At 37.3% G+C, this 13,456-nt stretch overlaps 3 protein-coding genes across 3 annotated transcripts; all 3 read left to right on the top strand.

Annotated features, from left to right (window-relative positions):
- Positions 1-1,285: 1,285 nt before the first annotated feature.
- On the top strand, positions 1,286-4,045 carry LOC105963203 (Methyltransferase MT-A70 family protein). Its single transcript, XM_012987588.2, has 9 exons — positions 1,286-1,702; positions 1,795-2,017; positions 2,487-2,617; positions 2,804-2,837; positions 3,056-3,131; positions 3,280-3,457; positions 3,540-3,629; positions 3,701-3,800; positions 3,900-4,045. The coding sequence occupies exons 1-9, from the start codon at positions 1,379-1,381 to the stop codon at positions 4,043-4,045; spliced, it is 1,302 nt and encodes a 433-aa protein (XP_012843042.2). The 5' UTR covers positions 1,286-1,378.
- Positions 4,046-4,066: 21 nt separating this feature from the next.
- Positions 4,067-7,284, top strand: LOC105963204 (protein BRASSINAZOLE-RESISTANT 1). The gene is made up of 3 exons (XM_012987589.2): positions 4,067-4,208; positions 5,475-5,802; positions 6,296-7,284. Exons 2-3 carry the CDS (start codon positions 5,503-5,505, stop codon positions 6,971-6,973), a joined length of 978 nt encoding a protein of 325 aa, XP_012843043.1. The 5' UTR covers positions 4,067-4,208; positions 5,475-5,502; the 3' UTR covers positions 6,974-7,284.
- A 3,186-nt stretch (positions 7,285-10,470) lies between these two features.
- LOC105963202 (anthocyanidin 3-O-glucosyltransferase 5) lies at positions 10,471-12,302 on the top strand. The gene is made up of 2 exons (XM_012987586.2): positions 10,471-11,167; positions 11,248-12,302. Exons 1-2 carry the CDS (start codon positions 10,599-10,601, stop codon positions 12,092-12,094), a joined length of 1,416 nt encoding a protein of 471 aa, XP_012843040.2. The 5' UTR covers positions 10,471-10,598; the 3' UTR covers positions 12,095-12,302.
- Positions 12,303-13,456: the final 1,154 nt, after the last annotated feature.

The following is a 13,456-nucleotide window of genomic DNA, read 5'->3' as shown; positions in this document are numbered from 1 at the left end:
CACAATTGCCATTGTATCTGCTGACGGCATGAGTTGGTAGATTCCACTCAAGAAAATTGGTAGAGAAACAATCAAACTAAATTCAAACCTTCCGCTCAATATTATTTGTAATGTACGGTCACCCTCAAGTAAAAAATCTCTTTTGTAAGCATAATTACAGTCGGCCCTTAACGATGAATCTTCTTACAAACGACAATAAATTAGACAACATTCCACGAAATTTAGAATATGATGTTGAATTTTCCACCATAAGAGTGAAGATATAAGGAAAGTTTCAGTCCCGTAAGAATTGACTTTACTATTTTAATCATCTAATCAACGATAGATTGAACTTGTCACATATTATTAGTCTAGTATAGTTTATTTTTAATTTTGTAAAATAAGTGTTTACTTGGTCAAATAGACCATTGGAATCTTGATACGACCTCCAAATAGTTGCAATTTACAATCTTTTTTCTTAATTAGGAATACAATATGAAACACTCTATTTAGAATCTTTTAATTGTATGGAAATTTTTGAAATATCTCTCAAAACCACTAAAATAAATGTCTTGTCAAGAAAATATAGGTAGTTGATAAAACATCTTTCACCTATTATTTATTTGGACATGCGTTCGAGACACTAAGAGCACATATAACTTATTTGGACATGAGTTCGAGACATAAAAAATGAGGAATTGAGAAACCAATAATTATCATCTTTATTAAGATATAAGGGAAAACACACGCTTAAACAAGTGTTTTTATAAACATCTTATAAACTGTTGCATTAAATTTTATTTTAGGGTAAATTACATTCCTAAGGTATTCCAAAATAACTTTCAAGTCCCTTTAGTATCGGTAATTACAATCATCCTTGAAACATTGTTAGAAATTCTAATAAAATAATACATTGGATAAATTATTCTATTAGGGTTCTAATGAATTATTAGTTTCAGGCAGCGGTGGAGACAGCATAGAGCTAGAGGGTTACACGACTCTAATAACATTTCTTAAATCATTATTATTCATATAAGATTTATAAATTTTCGTATATAGTAGCATTAAGACCACACGAGAAATAAATATAGTGCATATCGGTCACAGAACATGAAATCTTGGCTTCGATAATTGTTTCAGGCATGTCTAAGTAATTATCAATACCACATGAATTTTAAAGTTATTTTAGCGTACCTCAAGGGTGTAGGTGTAATTTACCCCTATTTTGTTTAGGTGCAATATCTTTTGTTTGGGCCATGGATGTAAATACTAAAAAAGCCCATATTTAAGCGGATCTAAATTCAGATCCAATTTGCAATTTTATTTGGGCCGCGTAAACAGTCCGATCAGCACACGACCCATTTCAGTTCACTGCACCCCCAGCTTATCTGAGTTTCCGATGGATAACCCGCCGTCGCCGGCGATGACTGTCTACGAAGTCGACGATCGGCTGGTAGCCTTCCTAAAATCGGGGATTTATCAACTCGACAACGCAAACGCCTTTTTCATCGATCCTGTTCGGGTTCTGAATCGGTGCTACACCAGGTTTAGGGTTTCTCCTTCAACTTACTACTCCCGCTTCTTCCCCACTTTGAATAAATCTTCAGCTGAAAACCCCCAAAATGCTTCAAAAATCTCGAGGAAACGTAAACGCCGCGACAAAGAGAAGAAGAAAGACCAAGCTCTCAACCCGCGGGAACAAATGGCCGATAGACGCCACAAGGTGAGGGTGCGGTTGTGCGTGTGATTTTGTTGTTTTATTTTAATTTTAATTTTGTGTAATTATATAATTAATTGCTGGTTTTTTGAGTGAAGGAGGTGAGATTAGCGTTGGTTGAGGCGCACGAAGCCTTGCTTGGTGCTAATCAGCTATTGGAAACTTTGAGGAATTTGAGAAATGATGGAGATAAGAATAATGGAGGATCGATTTCGCAGGAGAGCGAGCTTGATTTTGTGGAGTTAGGGAGCGTTTGGCAAGCTCCGTTGTATGAAATTATTCTCAAGGTTCATGAAGATGACACAGCTGTTGAAAATGCAGGTTTTGTTTTTTATTTGCTGTAAAACAGAATTTAATGCTTATTTTTTCATCTCGCATTAAGATCATCTTTGCCAGAAAGATAACAGATTGTCTTCCAATTTACAGTTGAGCTGAAAAATGGATATCTTTATCTATTTGCTGTTTCGGTTTTGCAGATATACACAGTTTGCTAATCACTAGGTGTTATAATTTTGTAATCGGTTTCATGATATATGTTAGTTTAAAGAATCTGCTGCTTGAATGTTAGTCTTTTTAGCTGTTATAAACTTTACATGTAGGAGGAAGAACAAGCATGTCACCGAATAATTCACCACAACTTAAAACGGGATTGTTGAATGTCGATGTCTGAAATCGTACTTATTTACCTATGTTTGTTTAGTGGCGATTGCAAAATAAATGATAGAGAAAGGAAAATGGATTCGTGCAGATTCATGTCTATATTTACATATATGTCCGTTCAACTTTGTAGGTGTTGAGTCCTATTCTCGAAGAGTGGCTCCAGTGTTTGACAATCTGATTGCCAATGATGGTAACAGTGACATAGAGGCTGAATTATTGGACCACAAGTACATTTTGCCGAAGCAAAGTTGTTTCTATATGGTACGAACTATTTTCAAGAATTCTGGTTATACTTCTTGTGCTCAGTCTTCTTGATTTTGAATTTTGTGTCTCACTGAAGGTGGCACCAGTTTTTGTCGAGAATTTACTGTTTTATAGAAATGCTTCAATTGAAATTACGCTGCAATCTTACATCTGAAATGGTTTGTTTTCCTTATCGTGAGGAAGTCCGATCTCAGGCAGATTCACACCCTCGTTCCTGGTAAGGATATTTATCTTCATATATATCTGCACAAATTTTATTTAAAGAGATGCAACATAAGTTCTATATGCGTCAGAAATCTTGTCATGAGCTAATTACTAAGGGTTGATAATGGATAGTTACCATTTAACACTCTAGCATACGCATGTAGCATATAATTTCACTATCCTATATCTCCGTTACAATTTGATTAACTGTGCACTATTAACCTCTGGCAGCTGAATCTGACTGTGGCTTCAACATTATAGTGATTGATCCTCCATGGGAGAACAGCAGTGCACATCAGAAACTAAAGTATGCTCGTTAATTTACACTTACTAAAATCAACTTCCGAAATTCCTATTCACTTCTCCTGAAAAAAACATAAAACCTCGATACTGCCATTTGATGTGACACTCTGATTAAGCTTTGTTTCGTTATGTTTTACTTTTCACAACTACAGGTACCAGACTTTGCCCAACCGGTACTTCTTATCTCTTCCTATAAAGCAACTTACCCATAGTGCTGGAGCTTTAGTAGCCTTGTGGGTAACTAATAGAGAGAAGTTGCGGAACTTTGTGGAGAATGAATTATTTCCGAAATGGGGGGTGAAGCATGCTGCCACCTTTTACTGGCTGAAGGTATATTATCGTCTTTTATCACATCAGCGAGAATTGTAGGTCGCGGGTTTCTCTTACAAATCGAAACTAGTTCAAATGATAGGTGAAAGCAGATGGTGTCTTGATTAGTGAACTGGATCTCTTCCATCACAGACCTTACGAGTGTCTTCTTCTGGGCTTTTCTCAAGGGAAGGTGGGCCCCACAAATCACGTGTCGATCCATATCATTTTATTCCCCGTTATTGATGATCGCAGTTCATGCAGGAAATGAATTGTGAACAGTTGCTTAGACTGAATAGCATTCCAGATAATCAAGTCTTTGTTAGTGTTCCAGGAGATTATTCGAGGAAACCCCCAATCGGAGGTATTCTAGTGCCACTAAAATTCTACTTGTGCTTCAAATTCTATAAATCGATAAATCATTTCATTTTGATTTTCTTTTTATTTATTGACGTTGAAACAGAGTTGCTATTGGAGTATGCGCCGGGATTGAAGCCCGCTCGGTGCATCGAACTTTTTTCGAGGGAGATGATGGCAGGCTGGACCTCTTGGGGTAACGAACCCTTACATTTCCAAGATTCGAGATACTTTCTTGAAAGTGAATTATAATCGAAGGGATTAGTCGGGGAAGATTTACCAATCCATAGTATTAATTTCGGCCTCCCATAAAGATTAAATACTTGCGCAAAAGCATGAACACGAAGAACAAATCAGTTGCTGAAAAGCATGGACACGAAGAACAAATCACTTGCTGCCAGTTGATCAGTTGATGGTACGTTATTTATTCAATTTATTACGTCGATGGTGAGACTACATCTATACCCTTTATTGAGTGTAGTACGTACGTAATATCACGCCCTATTTTAAATTAAATTTTATATATTGGAGCTGAGTTGTCTCGACAAAAGTTCGAACTAGCTCGAATTTTTTGTGTTTGAGCTCGTGAGCTCGAGCTCATTCTTAGTTAGCCGTGAGCACGTGAGCTTTTAAAAAAAAAATATTTTAAATATATATTTAATATAAATTTAAATAATCAGAAAAATAGATTACAAGTCAATTTTTTTTCGATATTTTTTTAATAAAAAAAATAGGATCCAAGGTGTGTTATAAATAATAAATATATAAAAAGAAATGAAATTAGAGATATAAAAGGAGCCCACAGAAATCGGCTGACATTTCACTGAGGTGGAAACAGTTTTGAATTTTGACCAGTTCAATAATCGAGGTAACAAATGTGGTCCAATAATTCAAAAAAAAAAAGATTGTCCTAAAACTTCTTTTTGCACAAACATGAATGGATTAAAGATTTATTCTAGTATCCCTTTTATGGTCCTCTTTTCTTCACTCAGTTTGACTGGTATACAGAAAAAATAATCCGGGTATAAAACCGAATTTATATATTTTTACATTACAGTAATATTTAGTTTCATTATCTTTATGCTTAAATATTAATATGTATGTCAATAAATTGAACCGGATAAATTACGATTTGATAAGTTAATAACTGTGTTTAAATGATAGTATTTTTCGTTAAACTATTAAAATGAGATTGTTATTTTTTTTTTTTTTTTTTTTTTTGAGTAAATTCAAGTCCATTACAAGGGAAAATAGGGGTGGGGGGGACTCGAACCCTAGACCGTTACCCTATTGGTAAGGGCTAGGTGCCAACTCTCCTAATGAGGGTTGGTGAGATTGTTATTAATTTATCGAGTTTTAACGAGTATGTTGGTATAAAATAAAGTATTTTATCTTTATAAATAATTGAAAGAGAAAAATCGAGGGTGGGTCCCACCATGTGGGGTCCAGTAAAATTAACATTTTGTCACTCGTAACAGCTTAAAGTTGGCTTCACGAGCCTTTATCTGTCAATGCAACAAAAATTAAATTAAAATAAAAGAGAAAAAACACATGCACATTAATATGAACACACACACATAAACACCTTCAGAAACACACACTTCAGATTGATTCTTCCACACTTGGGGAAAGCAGGTAAAAAAACCCCAATTCAATTCACACCAACTGTATACACTCGCAGATAGTTCTAGAAAGAGAAATCGAATAAAATGATGTGGGAAGCTGGTGGATCAACCGCGTCGTCTTCAGCTGCCGGAGGAGCCGGCGGAAGCGGCGGCGGCGCCGGAGATGGCGGTGGATCAGGGAGGAGGAAGCCGTCCTGGAGGGAGAGAGAGAATAATCGGAGGAGAGAGAGGAGGAGGAGAGCTGTAGCAGCGAAGATTTATACTGGGTTAAGGGCGCAGGGGAATTACAATCTGCCCAAGCACTGCGACAACAATGAAGTTCTGAAAGCTCTCTGCGCTGAGGCTGGCTGGACCGTTGAGCCTGATGGCACTACTTATCGCAAGGTTAATTGCTTTTTTATTTCATTTTTTTATTTTTGCTTAATTTTTGGGTTCCTTTCTGCTGTTTTAATTGGATCTTTCATATGATTTTGTGATGGGTTGTTTTGAAGCTTGTTTATTCATGGATATGTTTAGATCTGTTAACTTGGGTTATGGATTTCGTGTATTTGGATCAGGATTGATTGCTGTTTACTGTTCGGTTTTCTCATTAAGAAAATATTTCTAGGTTTTAATTTGTACAAAATAGTTGTCTCGGTGTGTTCTAATGCTGCAGTAAAGTTTAGGAAGCTTCGAATATGATATCTTCTGCTTATAGCTAGCTACATTGTGTTAAGAAGCTAAAGTTACTCGTTTATCAAGATATCGTTTACGAATTACAGTAATTTCGATAGGTTGCTATGAACATTTACTCTCTCTCCTATGTTTCATATATGCAAATATCTATCGGATGCCGATTTGAAACTAAGTCTTGTGATCGTAATTTATTGATATGTAGGGAAGCAAGCCAAGCCCTATGGAAATCGGAGGCACTTCGAATAACATCACCCCGTGTTCTTCAAGAAACCCTAGTCCACCGTCTTCATACTTTGCCAGCCCGATTCCTTCGTATCAACCAAGCCCGTCTTCCTCTTCCTTCCCAAGCCCGTCCCGTCAAGACGGGAACTCACTGTCCCACCCGTTCGCTTTCCTACTCAATTCGATTCCCAATTCGCCCCTTCGTATATCCAGCAGCTGCCCCGTTACTCCACCTCTCTCCTCCCCGACTAGGCGGCAGCAAACTTTCAATCTGGAGAATCTTGCGACGGAGTATTCCATGACCGCCCTGAATATGCCCTTCTTCGCCTCTGCTCCGGCAAGCCCGACCCGGAACCAGCGTTTGTACACGCAGGCGACTATTCCGGAATGCGACGAGTCGGAAACTTCCACTGTCGATTCTTGCCGGTGGATGAACTTCCAAGCTGTGGTCCCCACTTCCCCGACTTTCAATCTTGTGAAACGTGCGGCCGAGGTCGCTCCTTGTGAGGGTGACGTGTTGTTGTTGGATAAGGGGAAGGGCAAGGAGTTTGACTTCGAGAGTATGGCGGTCAAACCGTGGGAAGGGGAGAGGATTCACGAGGTGGGATTGGATGATCTCGAGCTCACACTTGGTAGTGGGAACAACTCTCGCATTTGAGCCGTTTGATTTTGAGCCGTTGATCGAATCGGAGTTGTCGTCAGTTTCTGTTTTCAGGTTTGGGTTATTTTATTCAGCTGTTTTCTCTTTACATTATTATTTGATTATTGGCCCTGTTTTTTTAATTGTTTGAAGGGGGTGTCTATTTACAAAACATTACATGTAGATATTCTTTTTAGTTTCATTTGTTCCATTGTGATCAAGATTATGTTGTTAAAACGTTGTAGATTAGTGGGGATCAATTCATTTCACATTTGAGCTACTCCTACTTTATGTTTTCTTCTTAATCAAAGATTGATAGTTTGTTCAAATATTAATCTTAATTAAATTTGTGAAAAAAAACAGGTCAGGTTTGTTGTGTGGTTGTAGGGGGGTTAGATGCTACACATGGTTATTTATACCGGATGGATTTAAATCGTTGGTTTGATTAAATAAATAACTATCCACTAAGCAGTCTACGATTCAAATCTATCGAGTGTAAATAATCAGGTGTGATATCTAATTTTCTGTTGTTGTAGTTTAGAGATGCATGTTTCTTTCCTAATCTAGTGGCTATAAATTTGTTGTTATTAACCTAAAGTATAATAAGTGGCTTTTGAACTCACATGTAGTGCTTCATCAATGATTATTCTTTGGTCGGCTTGTCAATGCAAGAAATGGATCAATTATTATTAGCCTTCATGCTCATGTTCTCATTTTGGTCAACCAAAATAAATAAATAAATGTTAGTGATCGAAAATAATTTGATAAAAAAAAAAAAAAAATTCTAAATAAAATTGACCCGTTATAAAATCGATACATTTAATTTGTGATGGGTCAGTTCGGGACTGGGCCCAATGGGTTGCGAGAAATGAAATATGCCAAGAGCTCGCTCAAGTGAAGTGTGAGAGTCGAAACGGGTCAAGAGATTCGCTGTAAGTGGTGAGCTGATCTCACGACCGTTAGAGGATGAAATCTGGAGATAACTTTCATAAATAAATAGAAAAGCGTGTAAATTAAGATCAATAATTGAATAACTAGTGTAAACCTCGACAAATAAAAAGACTTTAAATTAGGAAAATAACTATTGGCCGTAGTTCTCTGTATAAACAAATGTATTAAATCCCGTTAGAGTTACTTTGACACACAAAAAAACACAAATAATATACTCACTTCTAAATTCTCTCATTTTATATCGCATTTTCCGTCAGTCTAATTCATCTTCTCCGACGAAAAACTAGTGTTAGATGAATAACCGATCGAATCGAACTGAACGCGACCCTACTATTTAGTGTATTTTGAATCCACCTCTCGAAAGTAGTTTCAAATGAAAGTTGATTCTACATTCATTATTCTCAACCGATCCAAAGAATAATTAATAAAATTAAATTTATTATTTTTGAATTTTACTGCATTATTGAGTTCAAACATAAAAATCTCCACGTGTCCGTTACGTGTCATTTGTCTGCACTTAATTTTTAGTCGAACATCGTAAGTTGAAACTGAATGTGATTCTTTGATTCCCACTGATTCAATTGCGAGTTGATGGAACTCTTTTTAATAGAAAAAAAAGGAAAAACTAAATATTTAATTATAAATTACATAAGGGGTTACTTTTCCTTTCGTGTTTGTTAAATGTACTTTTATTCTGATATATACATTTTTGTAGTGTGTATATAGATATATACATAAGTAGTTATTTATCATTAAAAATTGTATACATTAGTAGCCTATATAAATATACTTCTATAATTAAATATATACACAAAATTTTATGAGAATGAAGGAACGCATAGCTAACCATATATTTGTACTGAATAAATCTACACCATTGTATAATACTCCAGTTTACAAACCATAAGATGAATTTATGGCCATTTAATGACATATAATTAAGCATTTAAAACCAAAAGTTCTAATTTATAATAGGTTATATTTAATTTCTAAATTGATGGATAAAACAAAACAATTCAAAAATCAAAATCATGGATGGTTGGGGATTTCAAATATATTGTAATTTAAGAAATCCATTAAATTATAAATTATTTACTTATTATATATGTCGAATCACAATATATAAATAGAAAAAGTTAGTAGCCTAAGATATGAACATAATAAGGCATCACAACAATATTAATAGCAATTTGTTAGGACCACATAACATTGAGCTAAGTATATATTCCTTTCATGGTTGAAAGATAGTAATTTTTAACAAACTATCATCAAGAAAGTTAAAAGGAAAAAAAAAACGAAAAAATAATCTCATAAAAATAATTAGATAGTTCATGACATGGTCTATGAAATGCTACACTTGATGTAACATATCAGGTGGTTTTGAACCACAAATCTATATAAATAATTATTCACTAATCACATATACACATGAATGTCTGTTATTGTTAGTAGTTCTATGATTCAAAATCACCCGCTGTATTTCACCAGGTGTAGCATCTAAAAAAACGATACGAGTCGACAATTACTGTTGCAGCATCAATATAGCAAAAGTGGGCCACCATAATTAGACAATTACTTACAATTTCTTTTGTCATTTAAATGTAGTTTTAGTTATTATTTTTTTTTTCATATTAGTATTTATTTTTATACCAATTTCTTTTTATAAGATCATTTAATTAATCACTTTTTAATGTGTAAAGGGAATTTTGTGTTTAAGTTTCTGCTAAAATAAATGTGGCCTCGTCCGTTTTGAATCTAAGCTAGGGGTGGTAAACGAGCCGAGCCGGCTCGTGAGCTCGACGAACCGGCTCGTAAAAAGCTCGAACTCGGACTCGAGGTTTTCGAGCTCGAGCTCGAGCTCGCGAGCTCGAGCTTTCTGACGAGCCGAGCTCGAGCCCGATTTTAGTTGTTCATCAGCTCGCGAGCCGGCTCGCGAGCCGGATTTATTAATATTTTTTTATTTATTTTTTATTTTTTATTTTTTATATGTTATTTTTATTTAAAAATGTATAATAATATAAAATATTATAGAAATAAATACAAATATTAAAAAAATATATAATCACAATTTTGTGTTTATTTTGTAATTTTTTAAAATATTTTTTAATAATAAAATAATAATAAAATAATATTTAAAAAAAGAAAAAAAAAAAAAAAAAAAAGGGATTTGGGCTCGAGCTCGAGCTCGAGCTCGAGCTCGACAAAATTAACACGAGCTCGAGCTCGAGCCAGAAAAAGAAGAACTCGACGAGCTCGAGCTCGAGCTCGAGCTCGACAAAATAAACTCGAGCTCGAGCTCGAGCCAGCCAAAAGAGGCGAGCTCGGCTCGAGCTCGGCTCGTTCACACCCCTAATCTAAGCTTTTTAGAAGAAAAAAAATGTTGCACGTAAATTTGGAACATTATGTTGAATTTGACATCATAAGAGTGGACGTGTAAAAAAATTCATAGTTGATGAGTAATTGTAATTACCCAAATATGAGGAGTTTTTTCATAATTTGACATAACATCAGGGTAATTGTAATTTAACCAAAATAAAATAAAAATAAACAATAAAAATTATTTCATTGGAATCTGAAGGTATTGGCCCTATAAATAGATGGACCGGAAGTCCGGTCTTCTCCACCAAACAATTCCAATTAAATAAACAGAGCGAAAAACTCCGCCACAGAACCACCACGCACGGCGGAGGAAATGAAGTCCCACGTAGCCTTCCTCCCGAGCCCCGGCATGGGCCACATGATCCCGCTCTTCCAGCTGGCCAAGAAGCTAACACTCCAACACGGCTTCCGCGTCAGCTTCATCGTCATCACCACCGGAGCCTCCGCCGCACAGAACCAATTCTTCCACTCCGCCGCCGCCATCTCGCCGCACCTCTCCATCATCAACCTCCCAGCCGCCGACGTCTCCGGCGTGATCTCCGAAGAAATGAGGGTCGTGACTCAGATAGCAGTCATCGCCCGGGAATCACTCAAACCCCTCAAACCCATTCTCGCAGAACTCAAACCCTCGTCCCTCGTCGTCGACATCTTCACCACCGACGCCATTGATACATGCACCGATCTCAGAATCCCCGTCTACTCATTCTTCACCGCCTCCACCGCTCTTCTCACGCTTTCGCTTTACCTCCCGACGCTCGACCGGGAAGTCGAAGGCGAGTACGTCGACCTCCCGGCGCCGGTGGAGATTCCCGGCTGCCGGAATATGCCCACGGCGGACCTTCTCGACCAGGTTAAAGACAGAACGAACGACGAGTATAAATGGTACTGTTTGTGCAAATATTAATTATTTGTGTTAGATTCAGTTTTTGAGTACTGTTAGTAAAATGTTCAAATTCTGACAGGTACTTGCTCCACGTCAGCCGTTTGCCGTACACTGCCGGCATACTAGTCAACGCATGGGATGATCTTGACCAACAGCGGATTAAAGCGTTGACGGAAAACCCTTTCTTCAAGAATTTACCTACTCCGCCGATTTACCCGGTTGGGCCGCTGATAAAAGACGACGAAATCTTGACGGAGAAAGATGCTACAATTCTTGCATGGCTGGATTCGCAGCCGCGTGAATCGGTTCTGTTCGTGTGTCTTGGTAGCGGCGGGACTTTGTCGAGTCGGCAGCTTATCGAGTTGGCTGCCGGTCTGGAACTCAGCCGGCAGCGGTTCCTTCTGGTGGCTCGCCCGCCGACGGACGCGAGCGGCGCCGGTGCGTATTTCAGCGTCGGAAGTGGCGGCGGTGAGGATGCTGACGGTCTGTCTGTTTACTTTCCCGATGGTTTTCTTGATCGGACTCGCGGGGTGGGGCTGGTGGTGCCAGCGTGGGCCCCGCAGATGGCGGTGCTCCGACACCGGTCGACGGGGGGTTTTCTGTCGCACTACGGGTGGAACTCGACGTTGGAGAGCTTGGTTTGTGGTGTGCCGATGATTGCTTGGCCGCTGTACGCGGAGCAGAGGATGAACGCCACCATGCTCGTGGAGGAAGTCGGGGTGGCGGTGAAGGTGGCCGGGGTGGCGGAGGAGGAGGAAGTGATTGGGAGAGAGGAGATTGGGAGGGTGGTTAGGGCGGTGATGGAGGGTGAGGAAGGGAAGGTTATTCGTCGGAGAGCCGGTGAGCTGAAAGAGAATGCACGGAAGTCGTCGGAAAATGGTGTTGGACTCTCTCGTTTTGTGGATATTTGCCACTTGGATATCTGAAAAACTTTGATAACTCACTAGAGTTATTAATTTGGCAATTATATATATATATTGCAATAAATCTAGTATTTCCTTTATGATTTAGAGCTTGTGTTTTGTTTTTTCTACATTTTGTTGCTTCTAATTAAGTCTACATTTTATTACTATGGTATGAGCTTGTGTTGTAGATTGTTATGATTGGTTTTAATTGATCATGTGTTGTTGAAAATGGGGAAATATTATGATACACGGGGTAAATCATTATAATTCATATATGCGTAAACACACATATCTACATTGATGTGTGTAAATCGACATAAATAACATTCATCAGATGTAGTATGAAAATTACCTTGAAAGTGTTGGTAAAAGAAAACGATAGATAGAGAGCTTACAATCAAATTTATATCTCCTAGAAGTTTGTTATTTGTGAGAAATTCTAGGCACTATTGAAAACTATAATGGAGTGGTTATAGTATATAGGTATTGCCGTATTGTAGTTGTTACATAATTTAGTGAAATATATTGGATTATATAATTGAATATCATACCAATGGATGAATTTTATTGGATGCAACACATACTATGATGTTTGATTAAACTTATAAGCTGTTAAAAAAAATTATATAATGTTTAAGAGCTTATAAGTTCTTCAAAAGTGTTCGGTATTTATTTTTAAAAATATTTCTTAAACTCAAAATATAAGTTGTTGGTCAGTAATGAGATTTTTTTTAAATACTTCTATCCCAAACAACTTATAACCTTATTATCCAAATACTTCAAAAATTAGTCCTAAAAATAAGACGTAACATCTTATCAACTCTTAAAACTACTTATTAGATGTAAGAACTTATCAGTTATTTAAAATAAATTTAGCCAAACGGAACCTAATACTGATATAGTCATATATATTTATGTTGGATATATATTTTTTCACATTAAAATTTACTATGACTAGGTCACTCTTAGTTTATGGCGCCTCATTTTAGAATGTTGATGAAATTGATTAAATGTATAGTTATTTGATGATGCTAAAATATAGCTCACCTAGGGTGGTGTAGAAAATGAACTGGGAGAGCAAAGCAGATCAGTAGCTTGACAACTTGATGATCCTGAGGTACCTGCGATCATAGAACACATGAACTAAGCCGGGGGTTGATCCGGCGGAAACCCCTCCGACGCTCAAGTCAGACGTGCTGATCATAGAAATAGTCCAGAGAATACAGTTGATAGTATTGCTCGGATAATAGGACGTACCTTAAGGAATGAATTCAAACCTTTATTTATAGCTTAGTTGAGATTGTCGGGCCCAAACCTTACTTGAAGGTGATTGGGCCTTGGTGATAATGGTCTTCGATATTGGGCTCGTGACCCAGTAGGTAA

The sequence above is a fragment of the Erythranthe guttata genome, chromosome 14, assembly GCF_056151865.1.
Source record: "Erythranthe guttata isolate IM_541 chromosome 14, IM_541, whole genome shotgun sequence".
In the NCBI taxonomy this organism is placed as follows: Eukaryota; Viridiplantae; Streptophyta; class Magnoliopsida; order Lamiales; family Phrymaceae; genus Erythranthe; species Erythranthe guttata.
Note: the sequence above shows the minus strand (reverse complement) of the source record. Positions and strands in the feature narration are given on the sequence as shown.

Bases quoted from the DNA above. Each gene is read 5' to 3' on its own strand.
- LOC105963203 (XM_012987588.2), top strand. From the start codon at position 1,379: ATGGATAACCCGCCGTCGCCGGCGATGACTGTCTACGAAGTCGACGAT. The intron at 2,838-3,055 runs GTAAGGATATTT...AACCTCTGGCAG, and splicing joins GATTCACACCCTCGTTCCTG to CTGAATCTGACTGTGGCTTC. The intron at 3,132-3,279 runs GTATGCTCGTTA...TCACAACTACAG, and splicing joins AGTGCACATCAGAAACTAAA to GTACCAGACTTTGCCCAACC.
- LOC105963204 (XM_012987589.2), top strand. From the start codon at position 5,503: ATGATGTGGGAAGCTGGTGGATCAACCGCGTCGTCTTCAGCTGCCGGA. The intron at 5,803-6,295 runs GTTAATTGCTTT...ATTGATATGTAG, and splicing joins ATGGCACTACTTATCGCAAG to GGAAGCAAGCCAAGCCCTAT.
- LOC105963202 (XM_012987586.2), top strand. From the start codon at position 10,599: ATGAAGTCCCACGTAGCCTTCCTCCCGAGCCCCGGCATGGGCCACATG. The intron at 11,168-11,247 runs GTACTGTTTGTG...AAATTCTGACAG, and splicing joins ACGAACGACGAGTATAAATG to GTACTTGCTCCACGTCAGCC.